This window comes from Oenanthe melanoleuca, chromosome 7 (assembly GCF_029582105.1).
Source record: "Oenanthe melanoleuca isolate GR-GAL-2019-014 chromosome 7, OMel1.0, whole genome shotgun sequence".
In the NCBI taxonomy this organism is placed as follows: domain Eukaryota; kingdom Metazoa; phylum Chordata; class Aves; order Passeriformes; family Muscicapidae; genus Oenanthe; species Oenanthe melanoleuca.
In genome coordinates this window covers 13,518,397-13,544,327 of record NC_079341.1, presented here as the reverse complement: position 1 = coordinate 13,544,327, position 25,931 = coordinate 13,518,397, and the positions used below count along the sequence as shown (strand labels likewise).

General features: G+C 38.8%; 1 protein-coding gene across 3 annotated transcripts in view; it reads left to right on the top strand.

Annotated features, from left to right (window-relative positions):
• Positions 1-7,420: 7,420 nt before the first annotated feature.
• Positions 7,421-25,931, top strand: part of NBEAL1 (neurobeachin like 1) — a 77,297-nt gene continuing 58,786 nt past the window's right edge. For 2 of the 3 annotated variants that reach the window (XM_056496460.1, XM_056496461.1), the window contains exons 1-3: positions 7,439-7,526; positions 7,963-8,256; positions 22,332-22,423. In XM_056496460.1, coding sequence (XP_056352435.1) covers positions 8,206-8,256; positions 22,332-22,423 — 143 coding nt within the window. In that variant the 5' untranslated portion in view covers positions 7,439-7,526; positions 7,963-8,205. Of the gene's footprint in view, positions 7,527-7,962; positions 8,257-22,331; positions 22,424-25,931 lie in introns of all 3 variants that reach the window. The other variant, XM_056496458.1, reaches the window with a different exon arrangement.

Here is a 25,931-nt window from a genome sequence, read left to right as displayed (position 1 = left end):
AGTTTTCAATCTAGGAGTAGATCCCCACTCTATACTTACCAGGGATATTACTGTTTTTCAGCAAAGTTCTGGAGAAAGAGAAAGCAGTACAGAGAGCACAGAACAACTAGGACACTGCAACTTTATCTGTATGTGTTTAATTTTAAATCACTTCATGCTGGCTTGAAATGGTAAGCTTTGATTTTGTTTTGCTTAGCAAACATTCTGATAATGGAGTCCTTGAATAAAACCAAGCAACTTTTCCAGCAGTGAGGTAGACTGCTTAAAACTCACATCTCTCCTTTCTAATGTCAGAGACTTCATTTAGCCATTATTTCACACTCATATGACCCATCAGTAACAGCCTGATAGTGGTACTCACCAGCTTTTCCCTGAAAACACTAGAGAGGAAAATAGAACTATTCTTTGCCCTTCTTGTCCTTTCTTTTATACATGGGACACTATCTCTGCCCTCCTGCCTGTCCTTCACTGCATGAAGTAGGCTGTTCAGCTACTGTAAATGTTTGGTGTACATAAAAACACCATGCTTCAGCCAGAGGGAAATGGAGCATGAACAACTTGGCTTTCAGGGCAGAGGTGTGAAAAAGCATGTTTTCTCTTGTTCACAAACATCTAATATTGTGCATTTATGGGAGCTGCACAGTGTAAGGAATATGTGTGTTAGCACGCTTTAACTAAACCAGATTTGCAAAATAATGCAGCTGTTAAGGTATAATATCTGCTTGTTTGCTTAGAATAGGAAATCAAAATATTTCATTTGTCTTCAGCAGGAATAAAATAGAGACCAGTTCCCCAGACAGCAATTAACATATTGTTACTTACTGCAACATCTTTATTTAGTTGGTCTACCAACGAAAGTTGCAGAGCGGAAACCTCAGGTGGTTGTTTTATTATCTATCTCTGATAAATTTACTAAAGAAATATAGTGTACTTGACAGTTTTCAAATACTAAAACAGTTAAAAAATAAAAAAATACTTCAGTTGTGTTTTGATTTTACTGCTGCTAAGATATGGCAGTCTAGCAGACCTAAAAGTGCTCAGTGGGCTAACTTGGATTGGACAGAACAGTCTTGTTTTGTTCCAGTATTATTAAGAAATGTGAAAGCTTCAGCACGATTCAGATATAGCAGAATTGTTCCTTCCTTTGTCTGTCTTCTTTATTACAGAAAATTTCTAGGAACCCAGGACTGGGAGCAGGAAATAGGCACAAAGTTGAATGAATGTGTGATAGACAGAAGTCATCCACACAGCTATCAAAGAGCAAATGGGGTTTCACTTTCTCCAAATGCTCCCAAAATCTTGTCAAAATGCTGCTAACAGGACACTTTCAGCATGAAATAATGCTAGCAGTTGCTCCCCACTTTCAGAGTCCCAAAAGGACATCCACCATTCTGGAGTATTAGAGAAAGGAAGACATCAGTAACAGTCTACACACCCCATGCAAAATGGATATAAGGGCTTTGCTAGTCTTAGGGCTCAGTAGAAGTGTCCCTATGAACCCTTGCAGTCTTTGGTTTGCTTTGTACAACCCAGACAAAACACAGTCAGCTTTCAAATACTTCCCATTGTGATTGGGAGTACTTTTGTGTTATTGCAGATGTCTTTCTTTGAGGGTTGCTCCACAGACCCATCAGACCTGCATGCCTTCCTCAACTGCTGATAAAGTGGAAACCAGCCTGCTGGATGATGTACAGCTACACAGGCCATCAATATTTCCTGAAAGTGGAATCTCTCTGGACTGCCAGCACTGTGTGGGCATCAATGTAAAAACCAAAAAAAAACCAAAAAAACCAAACCAAACAAAAACCCAAACCAAACAAAAACCCAAACAAGCAAAACACCAAAACAATAACAACAACAAACTTTCAGACCTTAGAGAAAAAAAATTCTTCATTTATGATTATGAAAATCCCAAACTCCATTTGTAATTGAGCCCATGGACTAACTCCATGCTTGAATTGATTAATGGATGTACCTTTCATCTTGAGTTGCCCCATAAAAGCAATGGCCTTCACAGAAGTATTTCTTCTGTGAGTGCACTGGCAAGCTGACAGCAAACAGTATCATCATGGAAATACTGCATACCAAGCCTCCAGCTGTGACACTGGATGGCTTAAGACAGAGCAAAGCATTTACAGTAGGCTTATTAATAAAAATTATTTCTAGCAATGACTATTTGAAATGCTACAGATACCAAAATAAATCTCTCAGTTGATTATTCACTTCATGATTAAGAAACACCCAACAAACAAAACAGTCCTGGTGCCCAATAGTTCCTGCTACCAGTTGGCATTAAATCCAGATTTCTGTACAGGATTGAATTGCTCCTACTTCCAGCTCAAGTCCTACACTGTGCTCTTTTGTTTAGCCAGGACCTCACACCATTTGGAGGCATGAATTCATGTTGACCCTTCACAGCACAGAAGTAGCAGCTTTCCCTAGGGCCTGGTGTTAGGAACCAAAAGAGAGACCCGTTATATTAGAGACTCTACAACCAGCTCAGTGTGCAAGTGGGCCCCCACAAGTCTCTCACATACTCCAACAGCACACTGTTTACACTACACTGTGGAATCTTTAAAATTCCATTTCAAGTTTTACAACAGTAGCCATCATTCATACCCCTTCTGTGCTCAGGAGTTAGGCTAGCCAAGTCCCTGGGATATTCACAAGGGCACACCTTTGGTTTCACATCCCACTCAGAAGCAGTGTGTTTGCAGCCAACATCTAACTTTTGGGAGGCTGTAGTACTAATATTTTGGAATAACCTCACCTCTAGTCAAAGTTAGAGCTTTCCTAAGCCTATTTTCTCTTAGTTACTTCTCTTTGTTTGCCTTCTTCCCCAAACCAAGAGAAGTTAGGCTCCAAGTTGCTATAGCAGACATCCTTGAAACAACCTTACCCTGCTCAGCTAAGAGGGAATTAAATTCAAACAGATCAACAGACTACAAACACCTACACATCCTTCAGTCTTGGTTGCTGCAATGTTGTTTTTCTCTTGACATACTGATTGTTTTAGAAGTCATGCTGCAGATTCATGCTGCTGAGCACTGCAACATAATGAAATAATTCATTAAATACCCTCTTAACTAAAGCAAAATGATTTGAAGTGCAAGTATGGTAACTTCACTGATCCCTGGCTCTAAGATTTTACAATAAAGGATGGCTTACTTTGAGTGAGAAGTCAGTTTGATGAAGGAAGCAGAACCATTTTATGATGCAATCTTGTGCAGTAACAACTGGTGCCTTCAAGCATTTGCAAAAGAAAGACAGCTGTAGCACAAATCTACATGTCAGCTCTTGCATAGCCAATCTAAATGACAGCAGAGAAGAGGGGCAGTTTTAAGACTCAACTCTATCGTCCATGAATTTTCCTTGTTTGAGAAACCTAGGCAGATATACATATAAGCATATAAACACATGCTATCTATATAGTCTGAAAGGGTCTTTGAGAGGTATCCACACAAGAACATTCCTTGCACAGCTGCAAACTGAAGGCTTGTGATAAGGGAGCCTATAATACAAAACAGGGAGCAGAAGAGATCAAATCACTGCCTGAGCCTTTGGCAACGGTAGAGTCATTATACTGAAGGCCCCCTGTGGAAATAAGCCGAAAGGACAGGCAAGGACAAAAATGCTCACCAGGGTCCCAGGCTACCCTGGGGTAAATTCCTTCCTGAATTTAAGTCTGGTGAATGGCTTAACCACGCATATCTGAAAGCAGGGCAGGCAGGGGGACTTAATGCTATTAGCCAGACCATCACCTCCCAGCTTTAATTGTGGCCAGTCTCCAACACTTTGAAAGAAAGAAACTAAAATCCCTAGATACCGGTTTATATCTCAAGGGGCAAAAAAATTCCTTCCCATTTTCAAATTTTAGGAACAGCTAAAGAGCTCTGAATTACCTGGAGTACAAAGTGAATATATAGTAACAGAAGGAAACATATTGCTGACTTACCTAACAGAATAATTGCAAATTCATCTGGCAATCATAGCCAGAGAAATTAAAATCACCCTCATCAAAATGTCATTAGAGAGATCTTGGAATCTTACAAGACCCAGCATGCGTCTTTCCAATAGCCACACCAAATCCAATCTTAAGTTATTTTGGCTTGAATGTCCAGAAACTAGCATCCAAAAAGTCTTATTTCTTTATATTCAGTGAAAGGTATTTTGATAATGGAAATTTTACATGCAGCCACATGGCCATTTGTTTACTTACACTGTAAAGATTACTTATTGCTTCTATGCAAGATCCTGTTTGGAAAAAAAAAAAAAAAAAGAGTGGAAGAATTGAGGGCCAGGTTCATTGCTAAGCTAATTTCGAAGTCCATTTCTATTTCAGGTCTTTATTGTTGCTAAACAAAGCATTAGCTTTAAGACATCAAGAAAAAGCTCAGCTAAAAGCTTTGCCATACATTCATCTCAGCATGATTTCTATTGGTCTGGGGCTTGGTTGCAGTAGAGACCTTAGGGCCAAACAACAGGCCTGAAAATATCTAAAAGTCAAATACAGATGTTTGCCTGTTTCATTTGCATCCACAGAAAATAAGCAGACTTTCACAAAAACAGTACTATAAGGTGTGTGGCTCTTCTTGCCACTTCAGAGGTTCCTGGACTCAGTTTCAATCCAGAGTAGTCTATTTCTTTGTTAAATCTTTCCTTAACACAAAAATAATGCCTTCTCCTTACCCACACCCTTCTTTCTACCCATTCTGTTACCTGGACTTGCTGACAAACAAATTAATTCCAGAGTAAAATGACTGTATGACTAATTTACAGCTCCTGATGAGAGACATTAAAACCCACAAGTAATAAACAAAGTATGAGAAATAATCACTGTTGTAAACAGTTACCACAAGACAGCAGCTAAGGGACAATGAAATACTAATGAACACTGCCTACCTGACTGTTTAAGGTCCATGAAATAATTGATACATAATTATGGAAGAGCAGGCAATGAAAAGTCTAGCAATTATCTCACAGCTGAAGCAATCCATAAACACTCCCATCCATAGCTGGCAATGCTTCTCTTTATACTTTCCTCCATTCTTTGATTTCCATATTCTTTGATGAGTCTTCATGTAGGTATGTACACTGAAATATAAATTCATCTAGAATTATACTCCCCCTGCAGAGACAAACCTGTAGCCCACCTTTTTCCGCTGACTTCTCCCCTTATTGCCCATAAATCTACACAAGAAAAAACTCATAGCAAATACTGAATGTCTGTCTGTACAGGGAGAGAGTAAACTTGACATACACCCAGTGATGCAGACACCTCAAAGCCACCTGAACAACCTTACAGGTCCTAAGCTACCTGGCTTAGGAAAACCTCTAGAAGGTCAGACCAGGAGACCACTCACCCTGAATGACATAGGAACAGACTGTTCTGTTGCAAACCACAAGCACTTTACTTACCATCTAGAGCACCTATATAAGGCAAGAACTGCCTACACAAGCAGCACTGATTGCCTAGGCCCACTAAAATAACTACATTGCTACAGCTCCAGCAGAGTGGAAAATGGCTGCTTTATAGTCTGGGAGCATCCGAATTACGGGGGTGGCAGCACTTAGCCAGGGAGGAGTCTACTGTTTCTATCAGAGGATGGTTTTTTATTGCTTCATTGAAGGTTCGTGCAGAACTGCTGTGTGTAGGAGCAGCTGCTCTTACAAGGAGTCAGTAATGCAAAAAAGCAGAGCAATATCTGAAGGGAGGATTGGGATTTTACATGGCTTTGCTAGGGCCTGGCTTCTTCAGAGGGAGCAAGTTGTAAGAGAAATTTGAAATAAGCTGTTGTTTGGTCTAGAAAAGGCTGAAAAAAAAAAAAAAGTGATGAGTCTGTAACTCAAAAGACTTGCTAGAAAGAGCTACCTTTTATTGAATTACTGCAGAAGGGCCTAATAGTGGTTTGCATTTGCTAGAAAGGTCATGCAGGTTGGCTGTAGGGAGGAGCTCCCAGCAGTAACTCAAGCCCTGAGGTAAGTCTCTCAGGGAGGAGGCAGGCTCTCTTTTTTTCTTAGACGCATTTCACTGAAGGGGCTCCAGTGTGGTTTAAGCACAGCAGATCCTGCCCTGGGGACAGAGCTAGAGTCTAAGCTCTTATTTTTTTTCTTGATGGAAAAAATTATGTTACATCCTCAAGGCAGCAGAATTTTGCGGCTAGCATCAAGTACCAGAGCACATGTATCACACAACTAAAAATAATTTTACAGTCAATTTTTGTCAGTGCCCCTCCATCCGTGCTAGATACTATGTTTAGATGTTGCAGTAAAAGATACTTCTACCCCTCCCACAGTGATGATCCACATGAAACAACATTGAGCACAAATTAGCTCTTAAATTTCTCCAGGGAAACTCCAGTGATCTTCTAAAAACAAGACAAATATGCAAAGGCCTGTTGCAGGAGCATATCTCAATCTGTCTTTGGCCTCTTGGTGATACTTATCCATCCCTAGAAAAAATTAATGTAGCAGACACTGCAATGATATCCCACAGTCAATACTTCCAAACCTTGTATTTAATCATTGCAAAGGTGTGAAAATCCCCTGGAAGCAATCAGTTGTGTAATGAATGGAAATGCTTCATGGCATGAAGCTGTATGAACACAAGTGAGGAGATGAGCCAGGGCTGTGGCCAAAAGTTGCAGGACTCTGATTCTCCCAGCAAACTAGAGAGATGCCCCACATCTCCTTAAACTGCCTCCTCCCTGATGTGGAGTCTGACACAGCATTAATTTCCAGCCTCACTTTCCAAGGGAACAGGAGGACACGGAGGGAAGCCCATTCCCTGGAGAGTGCCTTGTGAAGCATGCAAAGATCCTGCTATTGAAGGAGCAGGAGGAAAGTTCTTCACTGGAGTGCAGTGCCTCAGCTGGTCAGCACAGCTGGTGGGCTCAGGAAGGGCCACCGGCAAGCTGAGGGATGTCTTTTTGCATTTCTCCTTTGGAAAGCTAATTTTTTTTACGGAATCTAACTTTGGTTCCTTAGTCCTGTGCAAGCTCTGCATATAAGGTAGGGGCTGCCTTACAGGGGCAGCAGGTTGGATGTATGGAGGTACCCATGCTCCGCAGGTATTCCAGCAGGCCTCTCTGTAGCACATGTAAAACACCTGCATGTGCTTGGTACCCTCTATTACTTATGAAGCAAAGGAGAGCGGAGGTTTCCTGAGGTGCGATGCTGACTCTTCACGGGCACGCTCTTGGCGCGGCCGAGGGGCACGGGCCGGGCAGGGGCCGCCAGTTCTGAGGGTGAGGGGGTGCAGGCTGTGGATGGGCTGTGGATGGGCCGTGCCGCCGCGACTCTGCTCCTGCCCCGGCTGCCCCTGCCGCTGCCCTTACCCGCAGCCAAGATGGCGCTCGCGGCTTCCCCGCCCCTCGGCGCGGCCCGGGGCGTGTGCGGGAGCGCGGGCGGGGCGGGCGATGTGGCGAGGCTCGGCCCCTCCCGCCCGGCCGCCACTCGCCGCGGCCCGGCTCGGCTGCGGGAGAGGCCGCGGCAGCGCGGCGGGCGCTGGGGGAGGCCGGGGCGCGGTAGGTGGCGGCGCGGGGCGGCCGGTGCCGGCCGGGAGCGGGCGGCGGAGCAGCGCGGGGCTCCTGCCGCGCCCCGCGGCTCTGCTCGGCAGCCGCTGGCCTGCGGGCCCGCCGGGGTCGGGAGCAGCCGCGGAGCCCGGGGGCCGGGGCTGAAGGGCGGTGGTCAGCGGCTGTCACTGCCGGGCCGGGAGCGGCAGCGGAGGTACCCGGGGCTCCGGCGGCCGCGCTCGGCTGCCTTGCGGCTTCCCCCCTGCAAAGGCGAGAAAGCGCGGCGAACATTAAACGCCAGACCTCTCCGTCACAGGGGAATAGTGTCGGAGAGCCAAGCGGTGCGACCTGCCGCCGCCCGGTTCCCCGCGTTGTCTGTGGGCTTTAAGCGCGGATTTGTTTTTTCCTCCCTCCACCAAAGGCCTGAAGGGTATGTTTTCACTTTCAGAGATTAAAAGCGAAGCGGCGCTGGCGAAGAACTGACATGCTTGACACTTGTCTGCAGTTGCTTGTGCTGCACTTCGTTGTTTACTCGAAAAGGGGAGACTGAGATCCTGTCATTTGGCTTCCTCTTGGGTTATGATATAACTAATAATAAAGCAAAACTGTGGAAAGAGCACCTGGGAGCTGAGCATGGTAGGATCTTGAAGAGAAAAAGTAGCTGGGATCGACGGGAAGAGGAAGGGGAGGAATGGCATCCCGAGAGAGGCTGTATGAGCTTTGGATGCTTTACTGCAGTAAGGTAAATATTTGTGTTTGTTTACTCTTATCCTCTCATGTTTGGTAGTCAGGTATTTAAATTGTATTATCTTTTTTTCTTGGAAATTACATAGACATGGTTAGCTTCTGCAAGGATGTAATTGCATTTCTTAGGCTGTTTACAGCCTCATCCTATGGTTTGCTGTTCAGCTTGGTCTTTTTGAGGTGAGAATTGCAGTGTTCATGTGTCAATTTAAGCAGTTATAGCTATATATTTTAACTATGTGAATGCATACGTTTACATAGTTCTTCGTTTTGTAGCACATTAAGCTGTACTGCATTGATTTAATTCAGTGCTGCCTAGTATTTAGCTTTGTACTTACTGATTTCTGAACAGCTTCAGTTCATTTAAACTTTATTTGCAAGACTCTTCCCAAAGAGCAGATTTATTAAATTACTCCAGAGTCTGCCTTTGCTGACTAATGCCGTATCTACATACTCCATTAGTAATGAATTTCCTTCACCTGGCAGAAATAATACAAAAATGCTGTCCTGCCTCCATTTGTATTTTACAGTGTAAAAAAATGTATTTAAAGCATACGTCCTAATAGCTGCTGGGTGTGCTGAGTGTATAGAGAAATTGAATTGCAGATTATTGGAATAGGTAGCTGTAAAATAATTAGCGTACAAAAAATAGCAGTGAAGGTGGAGGAGAGGACGGATCTGCTGTCATAAAGTTGCTCGGTGGCCAGGGTAGCTTTAGATGGCCTTATTCTCTGGTTTTGTTTTGCCTTTTTGCAGTCTCATGCTTTGTATTTCAGTTTCTTTAAGTCTCCAATCCGGTAGGACATTAAGGATAGAACAGTCCTTCCCTTGTTCTTCCCACCTCATTTCTAGAGAATGCCCATCTCAAGAGCTTAGAATGTGAGATGTTAAGTACAGACCATTTAATACATGTGCATAAAGTACTTGTCTTAACTGTATTGTTTCCTAATTTTTGTGCAGCCTTAATCCTCTCTACATGTTGTTACAGCTAGTGCCAGTATAACAGCATGGTATGAGTCCTTACTGTCCCGGGTGTGGGTGATCTGCTGGGTTGAACCTTTGCCTTTTAAACCAGTGCAGTAATGAATATGGCAGTAGGAAGTGGAGTAGCACTGGAGAAGATGGATGTTTTGCCAGTGAGTTCATCGATGTGAGAGGAACAAATGCATTTGGAATACACTCAAAGAATCTAGACTTGACTCAGCTTTGGGAGACACTTAGGCCGCAGAGATGAGCCAAGTTCTGATTTTTTTTGCTCGGCTGTTCTTTGGCTTTTTCCTCCCTTGTTTAAAATATTCTTTTGTCTGTCTTGGACCTACTCCCCCTTTGCTGGAACCTTTCATTCAGATTGTATGCTATCCATCTCCATGTTGTTCACATAGCAGGAAGTTTGCATGAAGGAATGCTATTTAAAATGTGTAGTTTAGATCACTTGGGGGATAGGAATGATGTGTCCACAGTCTACTTAAATCTCAGGTGGCAGAGGATGGGCTATTTAAAAAAAAAATCTTTTCATATATTTGGTTTCCTCATTAGCTATCAGTGACTTTTTTGACCTTTTTTTTTGTTGCAGACGTGTATATTAAAGGCATGATTAAATGAATTTGTTTGTTGATAAGGGCTTGTTCCTAAGTAACAAAACATATATTTTACAAGTTAAATAAAGTGTTTTCAAAATATGAGGATAACTGGAGTGATTCAGAAAAAGGGAGTCTTCAGATTTTCAAGAAGTGTTAGGCACAAAATAGTTTTTTTCCTTATCTCTCAACTGGTTCAGGTTAAAATGATACCTTGTTCTGCTTGAGGCAGACATCCAGAATTAGAGTGTTGGATTAAACTTAGTGAAGTTAAGAGCACATGAAGCTATGTCTCCATCTTGGCATGTAAAATGTGGGAAGCCTTAATGTGAATTAGTTTTCTGTTCACTTGGGAACATCTTTATATTGTGCTTTGTTCTCAGAGCATCTAGCACAATGGGAAGGTGTAGCAATAATTATCAGTGACAGGATATAGTGGTTTAGAGAAAAGTTCTTTATACCTGGGACTGCCCAGTATATTACACTGCAATGACTTTGTCCCAGAAGGACATCCTGGGAAAGAAAGGCAATTTCTTCAAAGTAGAAAAACGGCTGGAGAATTATAGTTGAGTAAAGTAGGAATTTATTGTGCCACAAATCCCAAATATGTGGCTTTAGCTTTTGCAGCCTTGTTAGCTACAGAAACAGTGAAATCCATGCTACTCCTTGATGCTTCAGATTGTTGCTAATAGTCTTGTCTTTTGTTAATCGGGTGTTTCATGATAATCTTTTAAATACTGCACCCTAAAGCAGCAAGGCTTTTCACAGCTTTCAAGTGCTACATAATGCTGTGTTACCATCTTACCATCTATCCTGGGTCGTGACTCTTGTTCTTTGTGATCCCTTGACATCTTCGCCAGCATCAAGTGTCAGTTGCAACACTTACTTTTGTGCAAAGTATCATTAGGAAGGCGTTTCTTCATTTTCGTTGCCTCTTGTGCGGTTGAGGAATTGGGAGATTCGGGCAGACAGCAGCATTAATCAGGCCTTCTGCAGAAGCAGGCTTTGGAAGATGCCATGTATGAGGTCGCTTAATTTTTCTGGCGGTTTTTTTGTGTGTTGTTGTTTTTTTCTGTTTTGTTTATTTTAATTTTTTTTTTAAGATAATGTTTGAATGTCTGCAAGAATTTGGTTTCAGTTGGTATTCAATTGTTTTTCATCTGCAAATTTTTAGTCTACGGTCAGATTTGGTTTTGGACTTTTTTTTTCCTCCTTCTGTTTACCTAGAAGCTACAAATTAGTCCATTACAGATGAAAGTAGTAGCCACATTTGATTTACAATGCTTCTCAAATTGAATGGAAGCAGTTTAAAACTTCATTAGATTTAGTAAAATTTAGATTCGAGTGACTGGGGTTGTTACCACCATGTTGTATTATCCACAGTCTGTTTTTGTCTTGAGTGTTTTGTGGTTGTGGTTTTTTTTTTCCTTCTTTTTTTATGTTCAAGTTTCTGCAAAGAGTGCCTTGTTAAGGCACTTAACTTCCTTAACACCTTAACTTCCTGATGATTTTCAGTTTCAAATGGTTTTAGTGGTTGGGGGATTTTTTCTGTTCAGTGAACTGTTAATGTACAATGTCTTTACTCAAATATTGATATGGATGTAAACTGCTGTCTTCTCATCCAAATGTTGGAATGTGAGCATTTTAAGATAATTTAATTGTATAGAATAGATAGCAAAAAAAAATTCATTAAAAAAGTTGAATGCCAATTCAAAGCCTTCAGTAACCTACAGAGGAGCATGGAACACTTCTTACATAAGTGCATACAGATCAAATACCTGAAAATGCTTCACTAATATAAGTGTACACAGGAGAAGAGCTGCATTAGGTAGAAGAAAAGGACATGCTTTCATGTGTGTCTGTGACTTCTTTGGGTCTATGTAGCTGAGGTAATCCACCAGTTTTGTCTTGTAACACTAGACCCTCCTGGCTGTAATATTACTATGGTAATACTGCTATTGTAATATTAGTTGATTAACCTTTTATTAGATATTAATTGTATATCAGTATAGAACATTTATTTCTGTTTCATAATCTTCTGAAGTAACTTTTGCTACAGATTCAAATTAAAGAGATTCAACCTCTGTCTTACCTGTAAGATTTTAACCATTTGTAGTTCATCTCCAGTTGTTCTTGTAGGTATTTCAGACTCTTAGACATAAAGCATGTCAGGATTTCTGATATTTTGGATTTTATTCAGAAAGTCTTCAGATAGCCTTTTATATGGAGATTTTTATAGTCTATGAAAATAAGAGATCCTAGTTGCCTTCAAAAGGAGTTTCAGAGGCATTAATACAAGCACTTAACTGCCAAGCACAGAAAATCTTCAGCTTTCATGATACTGCAATGGTTCTGAGCTTTTTCTTACACTCTTGTCTTCGATATAGCCTTGATTTCATTTACACACTGCCTTTTCCTCTGAGATGACAGAGTGATTTCAAGGGAAAGCTGTGAATGTTCTTCACTCAGTTTGGAGTCTGTGCTTCACATTTTAAAGAGGGAACATTCATCCTTAGTGTCATTGATACAGGTGGGACTCTGTTAGCTGATCATAGTGATCTGGTCTTTACTAATGCAGAGAGCTGAGACAGTTACATCCCTTGCTGTGTTAAGAGCAGCAGACCTGTGCATAAGCTGTTTTCTCAAGTGTGCTTTCCTACTTTGTACTGTACCTCTCATTTGTTTTTACAAAATATGATTGTATTGAGATAAATATGTTGTGGTTTTCTCTCTGACTCAGTGAGGGATATCCATATATTATAAATATCTTCTCATTTAATATTGTAACGTCATTTCTCAAAGAAATGTGGGTTTAGCCAAGTTATGTTTTGTTGTGGTGAGAAGCATGTAATTCAACAAGAATACAATAACCCTTGACATTGAATTGTAAGTCCCATGTGAAACACTGACCTTTGCATCCCAAATGTGATCTCATCCTGACTTGGCTTGCTCTTGTCTTCCTTCTTGTGCAGTTGCTGACTTGTCAGTGATGCAGATCACATTGCTATATATTGCCTTTGTTAGATTTGATAAAGAAGTATTCAGCTTACAGTTAGATGAATGTTTGAGCAAACCAAATGCTCAGTGAAAGTAGTTTTTCATAATTCACTGTCATGTAAATTCATGCCTCTGCTGAAACTAGTGAGTGAGGTCTTAAAAGGAATTGCTGTGTAAGATATCTTTTATGTCAGTTGTTTTAAGTAAATCTCTGCATTTTTAGGGAGTGTAACTTGTAGACTATGCCACAAGTCACTTGTGGCCGTGTGGTGGTAAAAATATCTTTGTTCTGTCTCTATTCAAGAGGCTGAACTAAGAATGGATCTAGATAAACAACAACAGTTGGTCTTCAATTCTGAATTAACTGCTATTTAAAGAGATGTCTTCTAGTCCAAGAACTAACATAATTCTCATATTTACAAATATAGAACTTTTCATATAAATAACTGACATGAGGATATGATACATCAGTCTCTTGAGTGGCTGTTTCCTTCCTTAATTATGGGCCAGGGTGACCTTGTGCTGGTGGCTGTTCAGACACAGACCAAAGACTGATACAGATGCAGATAAATCTAAACATGCAAAGATGTAAGAAAACCGTAACATTTTACAAGCTATGAAGAAAAGAGTGTCACTTAAATGGAATGATATATCACAAAGCTACAGATGCAGGCTTCTGGTTCACTGTGTTGATGCTCTAATAAAGAGTGAATTTAACAAATCCTGGATTGTTGCATGTGTCTGAGTTATGGCTCTTTTAACTTGGTCAACTGGGCCAATCTGGGGATAACTTGTGTCCTGATAAATGAATATTGCCTAATCAACTCAAATATGCAGTATGTTTGTGCTGATTGCAGAAGTAAGAGAAAGGCTTGCTAGCTGCCCATTGAACAGCATTGGAGCTTAAGGCCTGAATCCAAATGTTGCCAACAGATACTGTTAAAATATTTACAGGCTTTAGAAAGGTTAAACAGCTGCTGTAGAAAAGAGAAGAGCTTCTCTAATTACTGAGCTTTTCTTTCTGAAGTAATTATATGTGAACAGGGGGACAAACATCAAAACACACACATCTCAACCGTACAGCTAAACACCTTTTTTCTTTAAAAAAACACCAATTTTCTCAAGTCTAACCTTTACAATTTATCTTCTACTAAATGGGAGGCTGCAGTGGAGGGTGATGGGAAATAGAACAGGGAACACCAATAAATGAAAACTGTATTTGATTATTCTCCTCATAAATCCTGTCTTAAGTTTGATATCTCAGGCTTCTCCAAGTATCTGCAAATCTAAACATTAGCCGTGAATTTTCTGTGCTGGTAAGATTTTTGTTTGTGTTGATGCATTCTCTGATACTTAAAGCAGTTTTGATAATCTAATTTATGAATGTGGATTACATTTGCCTTTAATAAGAAATAGGAATAAGTGATATTAAATATGTAATAGGTGGGTAAAGCTCTTGGGAGTAAAGCAGGGTATAGAAAACAAGTGTGTTATTTACAAAATTTGGCTTTAGTTAGTTGTGCTGACAATTTGATAATTGAACCAGCTGAAGTGCAGTGGATGCCAAACAGCATTTGTTCAAGTAACCCATATTCTGCTATGCCGTAGTTTTTGAGGATTTTTTTAAGTGTGCTTTTGAGAAGTGAATTTGGGGTTTTTAAATGATACCCCTTCAGTGTATACATGAATTATACCTTCAATGTATAGTTCAGCTTCAGTAAATTAAGCAGGGCCAGGTGAGACTGAGGAGGCAATACCAAATAGTTAAATCCATAGCTAAAAATACAGAAATCCATTTTAGTTTAGTTTGGTGTAATCACATGTTACTTTGAAATAAATACAGGCTTTTTTGGCTAAGCTATGCTCAACTTCTCAACCTTTATCTGCTGGAAGACATGGCTAGACAATGTCTAGCTGTTGATACAGTGAAAAAGGCTGATGTTTTACTATTGTAGCACCATCCTGCTTCCTTTCTGTGTGTGATAAACTCTGTCTCTTGCACTACATTGAAAGTTAAAAAAACTCAGTGGGGCGAAAGCTGACTTGGTGTGTGTTGGTGCTAAAATTAAGCCTTTTTCTCATGTAAAATAATGGCATAATTTGGTGTTTTAAATTGTGAGTTAAAGTCTAAAGCTTTCCTAAAGCTTAGTTTGGATTTTCATTAATTTTAGGCTTATCTTGACACTGTAGGCTTTTTGACATCATGTTATTTTAGTTGCCTTTGAATTATTTAGGATGCTTCTTGTCCCCCTTAAAATACAGCTTCCACTTGGTTCACTATGCCAACTTTGATGGGAAAATTGAATGTTAATAGAATGTAATTTGTTACAGTATGGTAAATTCCTGATAAGTGCCCTGTGCAGTGGACTCCAGAAAGCTGAAATAGGGTATACCAACTTGTACGTGGGGCTTGCCTATTGGTACTTTCTGTCAAATGTGAAGACATTAAAATCTGAGATCACATTAATTAGATTTATCCCATGGATGGCATCAGTCACGTGCCAGTTTCAAGCTACAAGGCTGTAATTATATCATCATTCAACAACAACAGCAACAATAAAAAAGGTAAGAGAAAGAAAAGTAGAGGCTTTCTTCTATTTTAGTAAGAAAATTCTTTCATTTTGTTTTTCCAGTTTTGTTGGACATCTGAAGTAAAAAGGAAAATGAATAAAAGTGCTTGGATTAACTTAAATCAATACTAGAAGATTAAAAATATTTTTGTTTGTTGTGAAAAGAGAAGAAAAATATTAAACTTAACTTTAAAGTTTGTGAACTACATTTCATCATGATTGGCAGCTATAGGCTTATTTTGGTATAAATTCCTATGCTAAAGAGTATTTTTAACTTGTCCCAAAATAGTTGTTTCTATCATGATTCACTGCAACTGCCATTTATAATACAAAGCATCACCACTCCATCCCTTTTTGCTTTTAATTCTGGAAATGGAACAGAATGCTTGTGTGGATGTTGAAAACGGAGATTGATAGTTACTTGTCTTTTTTTCTTTTGGATGCACTGATCCAAAAATCAGTATTTTGATTATAATGGAAAGTTGTGCCCAAAGGTAATTCCCCAATCAATTAGAATTGATTGATTGAATTTATCAAGGCAGTCATACCAGTTTGGAATGGTTTATCATAAAGCCTTTGACTAATTCTAACTGCAGTGTTGCTGCTATAACAAAAACTTTTAATATTTTAATTTGGCATTTTGCATGAAAGGTTCACAAACAGCCTGAGCATTGTGTCATGTTTCAGAGTAAAGGCTGCTAGGAGTTCTCATGCTGGAAATGTAGCCTTGTATGTCTGAAAACATGAAGAGGAAAGAGCTCCCTTAACACAAATCTTCTAATTCCCAAATGAATAGTTTATTTCAAACAGTGTTGAGAAATGTTCTGCAGTTCTGCATTATGCAGACTACTTCAATTAATTTGAAGATGAGTAAATTTGCCAGTGATCTAAAGGCAGTGCTTCATATTTAGTTTCCTAATGTTACATTTTGTAAGTCTAATTTAACCTTGACACCAAAGGACTGTTCGTATTTTAAATAAAATGCTTGGGGATGGGGGATTAGTTATGATAATGCCAGTGCCAGTGAGATTTTATGGTTGTGCTTCTAAGCTGAAATCCACTTTGAAGGTTGACTGAGAGCTAGCACAGGAGTCAGACTCGGCTGGCTGTTTGATGGCTGCATGTTAAATTTAATGACTTCAAACGACTGGCTTGTCGAACAAGTCGGGCTTGTCTGATAGCTGGACTCTGAACTGCCCTGCAGGGAATTTTTGCCTTTAGAGCATGGAATGTGACACTGCAAAGAGCCTCGGGTGGATCCAGCTTTTGTTTTTAGCAACTAATACTTCCTGAACATATCTATATAATTCTACTGAGCTTTGCCCTTCCAATTCTTTGCCTGAAGCCTTAGTAGAAATGGAAGTTACTACTAAATCTAAAAGAAACCCTTTATATAAATACATAAATAGTTTTGATTTGAAATCTTGGTAAGTGTGCCTGTATTCCAAAGGCACAGGACTGAAGACTTTGTTGGGATGACTTCAGTGCCAGTTTTGTGTAAAATGTTTTCATTTAATTGAGAGCTAGCTGTAAGATTAGTATTACCTGGCTTCTTAATGGATCTAAAAAATGTTATACTGGTTCAAACATTTATTGTGACATTCTTGCATAGGCAGACTGGAAAATAAGAGTGTATTAGAGTGTATTATTTATTTTATCAGTTTTCACAGAGACTGGAAAACGCTCTTGTAATTTCCAGACAATTTGGTATATCAAAGACAAGATCCTGTCCCAAGCTGGTGTAGATTTTGGCTGTAGTTTTCTTTTCACATCATTGCCTTAGAGAAGGTCCTGTTTGTCTGAAGGCATCAGAGTAGATCTCCCCCTGGCTATTGGCTTTGCCTCAGTGTGGTTCGGTGCTGAAGGTGGTGAATTGGGAGCTTTTTCCCAGTTCCACCACCTCCAAGAACAGCCTTGCTGGAGTTTATACATCCATATTGCAAATGTTAACGCTCCATGGGAATCTTGATAATTGTTTGGTAGTGTTTAATCACAGTATTGCAGTGCATACTGGGGACCAGTACAATGAGTTTATTTAGCAATTTTTTTTTCCTTTCTAGCATTGCGCTAACTATGATGGAAAAGAAAAAACCCAAAAAACAACTACCTAACTCTCCTCTGGCTGTTTCATGGGAGATGGGTTTAGTGTGTTGTGGTTTTGAGTTTTTTGAGGTTATTTTCAGTACCTGTTAGAAACACTCCAGTGCCCTTGCCTGGCAGTTCTTTTCTTTAAAGTGTAAGGAGCTGTAGCAACTCTTATTGTGCCGAGAGGATCTTAAGGAAATGGAGCCTGAAGGGTGGTATGTCATTGTGCCGAGTTGGGTTGGTTGGTTGTTTTTTTAGTGAAAACCAGAGGTATTTAGGGAAGGGAAGGAACAAGGAAGTATTTTCACTTTCAGGTACTCTGAGCTATTTGATTGAATAGGCATAAAGGACTTCTTTTTCATTAGTGTGGGTGAGTGACTGCTAGAGCACTTGCTACAGCAGTTCACAGGCCTGCATTACAATGGGCTGAGCTCAGGAGCCTAAGCTGAGCCTCTGCAAACTTGTGGCCTTTATTTTGTTTTTCAGGGTTTTTTTCTTAGATTTTCACCTTTCTTACAATGGCACCTTTAAGATAGCTTTGTTAAAACTCTGGTTGTTTCTGTTTATCACTATGGAGAGAAATGGCTGACTTGAATTGGATTTTACCTTCTTGGAGTTCAAGCCATGGGGAAATTATCTTCCAGGAGTTTTAAGACATGCAGTTTCTATATGTGAATTATTATTCAAATAAGTTACATAAATTTGTCCTGCACCAAAAACCTAGGCAGGTTTCAGATAAATAAATTAAAAGCTTAGGCTTGTAACTTAGAAGGCTTTAAGGTTTCAGAAAACAACCTTTTTTATCTTATAGTAATTGGAAAGTTGTAACTGGTGAAAGGCATTTTATAACCACTTACAAGCTTCTTCCTGTTTTTACTGCTGCTGTACAAATCAAAAATGTCCTTCTTGATTTCTTGCTGATCTCATAGGATGTCTGCAGAGTATTTTGGTGGGGCTGGAAAAGAATACCAATCCTCACATTGGTTTATCTCAGTTTAGCCTTGTGGTATATTATCAAAGCATGTGTTGTTTTGTAAACTGTGCTTTAAAAGTTCATCTTCAACCAGCACCACAGAAAACAATTTGCAGCTGTTTTCTGACATACAGCCTCCAGTTACCTGTGTGCAAAATGATAACAAAAGGATAATTTTCAAAGAGGGGAAATACATTCCATAGTTCTTGCTGCTTCTACTAGTAGCAAGGCTTCTTGAGAATCTATGATGCTTTATTCTGGTGTTCTGCTACTTCCTTAGAAGGACCACAGATGTAATGTAGTAGCTTACAATTTATAATGAATCAGGTGGAGCTGAGGTTGCAGTTCAGTGACTTGTTGCCCTCAGTGGCAGCATGGATCCTGTGGGATGCATTCTTCTGGCACATAACAACACAGATATTTGTCATATTGCAACTGTACTGGCTTGGAAAGTTGATCTGGCATTGGAGAACACAAATATAGTCATGTTAATGTAAGGTTAATTCATGTTCTGCTGTTAATATAGTTTACCACTTCTGTCGTGGGAAAATAGAGGATAGTTGAAAAGGTGAGTGGGGGGAGAACTTAACAGAAATACATTCTTTTTGATTTTTCATTCCACCAAATTTAAACTCCAGATTAACTGGGAGCAGCTGACCTCAAGAAAAAATTCAGTTCAAGATAAAGATGCTGGGTAGGGTAATTGCATTGTGCATAAAATCACAGTGTAAACAAAACAACTGATACCTGTTATTACTGCCTGGTTTTATTATGAACTTGGAATTTTAAACCACTGTAAAAAGACTCCGTTTCTCATGAACTATGATGCCTTTGGTTTGGAAGAGTGTAGATATATCTGACTCACACAGGCAGGTCTTCAGAAATGTTGTATGTATTTAGCTGTGTTTTGTGACATTTATATGTATTTTGCCAAGGGTAACATTTACTATTTTCAGTTTCCTTTCTTAAAACTGTTTCAGTAAAATGTAGATTTCTTGCAGCTTTCAACAGGAGACTGGTGCCTAGGATGTGGAATGATTGCTGCTAATAAAAAAAAAAGAAAACCTGGGCCAGATTTGAAGTTTGAAACCTGTTTATAACTTCTGTTTTTAACAGTTTTGAAATCACTTACATATCTTAATTGTAGCCCGTCTGCTAAGTATTTTATCACTTTTTCCTGGAATGAACTTCTGCTTCACAAGTCTTCATTTTTGTTCGTTTCTGGAAAGGAGGCATGCCTCTGTTAGCTAGTGTATAATGGAGATCTATTTCTTGGTGTTTCTCATGTTGCTAAGTGATCTTGTTTACTTTTTTTGCCTTCATAATTTAAAAAAAAAAAAAATTGTCCAAGTGGTTTTGAGTTAGTGCTGTTGCTTGGGTGGAAATCTCTAGATTTGACTGTGAGTCAACTATTGCATAAACTGTTTTCTACTGGCACATACCAGTAGTGCTACCTGGTATTTTGATAACAAATCAGATTATTTTAATAGCTTGGAATATTAACTTATTGAATGGCAGGATTGAGGTAGAAGGTGTTGAATTGAATAGTGTGCTGCAGGGAATGATCAAACAGTACTGCAGTTCTTGGTTTTTACCAGGACTGGGAGGAGTAGTAGTGGCAAAGCAAATTGAGCAGTATGTGCTCTACAGGTAGGCAAAAAGGTTTGGCTGTTTCATAACACATGGTTTATTCTTGCCATCTGGGCTGCTTCTTAAATATCCTCTGCCAGGGTTCTCTTGTTTCCAGTTTGTATTGATAGCTTTGCAAAGGTATTATAGTTGAAATATAAGCTTGAAACTGATGTAGGCTATATCATTAAAAAGGACCAAGGAGACATTTAATATAATTTCATCTTTTGCCCTACCCTTCCCCTTTTCTCATTCTTGACTTTTGTTAAAGCATTTAAAGTCAGATAGTGTTGTTACTTGCATGTCTTCTTTCATGGTGACCAATAACAACAGGGTTTTTTTACACAAATTTACTGTTAACAATTGGGAATATGCCTGAGCTGTGTCAACAAACAATTTTAATTTGGAAATATGAATAGAATCAATCTAGTGTTTCTTTTTGGGTTTCAAGGAGAAGTTTCTCATGCTAATGAAGCAGCAGTTTGTTCAACAGGGAGAAAGTCGTGTAAGTTTAGTTTTTGCCACGTGTATATGGCCATTATCATCAGGGCATGAATGTGTGGAAATGGCAACATTTCTCTTCATTACTTCACTGTGGTTGCTTTTTCTTTTGTAGCCTGATCTGTACTGTAATTACTAAAATGCTATCTCAGTTTTCCATGTCTTTATGATCCTGTGAAATGGCTTGCTTGCTACTAAAATTACTTGCTGTGAAATATAAGAAAGTTAAAGCTTTAAATATATGAAAATTTTTGGAAAGCTGGGACGTCTGAAGCCAGCGTCTTTCTTCTACTACTTCTAAATTGTTCTTTTAGGCAGGTCTTACTTCTTGTCTAACTTTTGAGTTGATTTTTTCAATATGTTTGATGTCTGAACCTGAAAAATGTATATTCTGTACTCACCTACTTGTGGTAATCCAACAACCTCTGTAGCTTAAACCAGTAGCTTGGAAACGTTGAAATTATTCTTTATCTCAACCTCTTCCTTCATTCTGTGTTTTGCAATTTCATGTTGAGGACAATTGGTATGTGTGTTTAAGATAAGTTAACAGTTTGGTAGTTCAGTGCATATTGAATATGAGAACAAGCCTGCATTACACTTCCAGAACACAGTGCTGTTTTGATGGATTCTTAACAGAAAAAGAAAGGGAGTGATTACTTACATAATTGAAAAATTAATAAAAGCAGAGATGAGGAGAAGAAGGATTATGAAGGAAGGAGAAATTAGGAATTTTTCAGAAGAAGAGAAAATAAGATAATTAGGAAAAGTCAACACGAAAATGCAGTAAAGTCAGTGGAAGCAAATAATCAGAAGAAAAATGTTCTCAACTTCTGCAAAATGTTACAAATTATGTGGTGGATTCAGAAATTATTTGTCATCTCAAATACTTCAGGCAAAAATTTTAAAACTGTTTTTAAACAGCGTAGAATGTGCATGTGTGTTAATGGACCGGACTGCACAGTCCTGGCAGAGTAATATCTTAACTATGGGCTGGTAACTTATTTTTGAAAATTAAGCAGCTTGACTTCTAGAGTAAGACTACCTCAAATACATATTTTGACAGAGTTTCCCTGTGTGGTTTGTAGTGGTTTAGTATCTGTCCTAGTTCCTGGGACAATGTCCATCCCTGAGGGACTGCTGGTCACAAAGAGAGTCTTTGTGCTCTACTAGAAACAACTAGGAAGCTTAAATATAATTTTCTATCTGTTTTATTGCTATGTAGTATGCAAGTCAGTTTCTACATTGTCTTTCTGAACACCATCTGTCTCTCTTCTGCTATTATCTGCCATGTTGACCTATGAGTGAAGCAGAAAGAAAATTATTTTGTGATTAGGATTGCTGTTAGGGTTCTTATTTAATTTATGAGCCATAAGGATTGTTGTGTACTTGTATCTATGATATCAAGACTAGAGCATATTCTAATAAGTTTGTAAAGCTGGTCTGGATGATCCTGGAGAATAAGTTGTCTGTGAGGGGAAAAGCTAAAATGCTTTGGTTGATGCTGGTGCCAAGAAGAGGAGATACATAAACTAAAGAGCAGAGCAAAAATGTCCCATGTGGCTGAAGATTTCAAAGTACACAGGTGGTAATTTTTCCTTTTAATTCTAAAAAAATGTGTATTTCCTCCTTTCTCTCAGTTGAAATGCATTAAATAGAAGCTTTTTATTTGAGGTAGTATTACAGAGCTGTTGATAGATGACCTTGAGTGCAATATTGCCTAATGTTCTCTTCCTTTTTACAGAAAGATCCAGATTACCTGAAGCTCTGGTTGGATAGTTTTGTGTCTAGCTATGAACAGTTTCTGGATGTGGACTTTGAGAAGCTGCCAACGAGGTATGTAGAATTGGAGACCTGTTCATCTTTCCCTGATATCTGAAACAAACCTGGCTGAGAGCCCAGTCTTGTTCAATGGAAGTGCTGCCTTTAAACATAAGGAAGTTTTTTAGTTGTCAAGTGGCACTGCCATTCATTTGAAGGTTGAGTTGGGTTGGGAATGTTGAAACTAGGCAAATACTGGTATTTGCATTGTATTAGGAAATTGGCATGAGTACTTCTTATTCTTGCTCATAGAAATATAATTGTTATTCCTTGTGTTCCTCATAATTTTTTATTTTTTTTTTAGTAAGTATTCATTAAGTGTTGCATATGAAACTGTGTTTACTATCTGCATCAGCAGTGACAGAAGAGAAGCAAGATGTAGGTAGAGAATTTGTAATCTTATTTCAGGGGTTGCTGTAGATTAAGGACAAATTAAATGCTCAATGAAAGATTTGGGTATCTCAACTGAAAACATTTACAGATTAAAATATGTACCAGTTATAGACTCGAGTGATTTCCTTGCATCCATGAAGATTTCAGGGTAAGAGTGTTGCTGACTTCCCCTGTGTTGCTGACCAAAAGCTCCCACTTATAATCATGAGGGTCTGTTAGAGCCTAATTTCAGAGTTTCATGTTTAGTATTTTAAATTTGTATGTTGTGTTTTCATGTGTGCCTTTGAGAATGAGGAGTGAAAACTTAGGTGTTGGATGTTTTCTCTTGCTTTTGAGGTGCTTGGATGAACTAGGGATTTTAAGAAAAAAACAAATGTTAAAGGATTCAAACTTCATGAGACCTGGTGTCAGTATTGTAGCTGATACCACTAATGGTGTTTGAAAGCAAAGAATGGTGCTCCTTGCATGATGGCTGCATTCCAAGCCCTGTTGAAATCAATGGAAATTCTTTAATGGGCTTTGGATCCGATCCTGTTTGAAGTGCAAGCGATAGCCTCAACTGTAACAAGGAAATGAAGGATGCTGCAACTGGATCTCAGCAGATAAAACCTGGACTTCCCAGGTCTTTGTATTAAAATTTTCCTCATATGCCTATATGAGTGTGAAATATATAGTGCAATTATCAGCAAGCAAGACCTTCAAGTTAATTCTGTGCTCTTTCTGAAAATTATTCTGTTGTAGTGTCAAAAATGCATCTTACTGTGTTTAGTTAAGTAAAAAAAGTTTGTCCTTTGCACGTTATCTTTAACATACTATTTACTATAAAATAGGAACACTGGAACAGAAGAATGTCTTGGTACTTTGATTTTAAAGTTTTTAAAACTTACTTGTACTCTGAGTTTGTGTTTTTAGTGTATGTGCTCATGTTGGTATTTTTTAGCACCATAAAGCTTAATTATGCAGAACAGTAGCAGCATCTTCATTGTGATAAATGGTGACTTCAGTGAGTGTAAAAATAATGTGTGTTTTTCTGAGCTTAATGACAGGATTAGTGATTTAGTCTAAAAAAGGAGAGCCATGTGGATTTAGCCTCATTTGTGTAACAGATGTAAAGAAAAAGCATCAGAGCAACACAGGGATGAAGGCAGATAATTTCTGTGCTTTTATGTCTGCATTAAAAAAACATGGCAATCAGATATTAGAATTAACAAAGAATTGCAGTTTCTGTCCATGCTTGAATTTGTGATATAATCCGGCATGTAAAAAGTGGCACTTTTTTGGGCTTTGTCAATTTATATTGCAGGCCTTTACATAGTGGGGCCCATGAAAAAGCAAAGTAGGTCAGTGTAGAACCACCAAATGCTGATTTCCAATGACTCCAGAGGCCACAGGACCCTGTAGAGTAATTTTATTTTTTTTCTTTTTAACTGGATTCCTTATTAGACAACTAATTCTGTCTGGTCTTAAAAAAATATGATGCTAGCTAAAATGAGAAACTGACTGCACCATTTTTTTTTCTTTTTTTCCTTCTATAAATCTTGTATCTTTTACAGCTATATGCCTGAAAGACCTTGTACAGTGAAAGGCTAATGCCAGGAAATTATGAGAAACTGTTTAGGGAGAAGACTTGTACAGATTGCTGGACACAACCAACCTTTTGGAAGACAGACATGAAATTTTGTGTCAATCTAAAACATATGTGGGGATTTTTAGCATCCAAGAAAATACCAGTTAAGAAATGTAAAAATTCTATTACACGTTTGGTTTTGGGTTTTTTTTTCTTCCTGAAAGGACTCTTAATTGGCACTGTCACTTGCTGATTTAACTCATAAGAGTTTTCTTTCTGTAAATGAGAATATCTGATTTCCTTAAGTCTGCTTTGGAAATGTGAAAGATGCTAAGCAGTACAGAATTAGGAAACCTCTAAATATAGTGTGTGAGTGTATCCAGTATGATTTGACTGTATGAGTAGAGCTTATACAGTTATGCAGCTTATAGGCTTATAGAGCTTCAGGTCTACCCCTATCTTTGTGCCTCTACTCTCGTTGATGATGTTATTAATGCTTTTGCTGAAAAGGTGAATATAGCGGTGCTAATGGTTTGATCATTGAGCACAAACGACCAGCAAAGCTGTCTGTTGTTTCCCTCAAAACATGTATCCATGTCATATGTATTTACCATGAAAAGGATAAAACCTTTACCAGCTGGTGTGTTTTTTTTCCTCATTGGAGAGGAACTCTTATTTGATTCAATACTTTTAAAAGTAACAAAGGCCTCTGAAGTGTTGTCATACTTTTTTTCTGCTTTTGGTTCTTGAACGAAGGGTGCTTAAAGGAAGCTCATTCAAAGTACCATAGAAACAGTATTTTATTAACTTGCTGGCTTGAAATCCACATAAAAATGATGCAGAAAAAATGATGCAGATAGGAATGCTGATTACATGGTTTGCGTGATTACATGGGTACTGTTGAAAAATAAAGCCTGGTTTACTGGAGCAGTTTGTTCTCAAGTGCTTCCCACTGAAAGAGGAGAATTCCAGTGTGTGTTTGTGCTGGAATAGGTGCCTACAGTATGGAGGTCATTCAGTTCCCTTTCAGACACCTGACACAGTTTGTATGGCTGCATAACTACATTAACATAAGGGAATTATAAATAAGAAGAACCCCAGTTTATCAAGTTCTTTCTCATATTTTGAGGTAGAGTACCAGCAGTAAAGTAACAATGTCAGATAAGGTATGGGGCTTTTTTTGGTTAATATTTTTCCTTCATTTTCTAGTACTTACTTTAAACAGTGGGTCTGGTTGGGAAAAATAAGTACTAGGTGTCAACAAATTTAAATATTTGTTTTAAATCTAAGGGGTTTTGGTGGTATAGTAGTAATTTGCTGAAAACAAGCTTGATTATTTATAAATATTTACATTTATTTATATACTCTGTAGTGTATTCCTTTTGTGTAGTGCCAATTAGGATTTCTCATGCTGGTCTCACACATCTCTCCCAAATTCTCATGGGTTGTGCAACAGACAGGCAGCTACTGCAAAGAAAACATTCTTTGGGATGTGAGGCATGAAGGGTATGCTGTTTGCTCTCTTGTAAAGTATTTCATGGTCTTACTGAAAAAGGCTTGTTG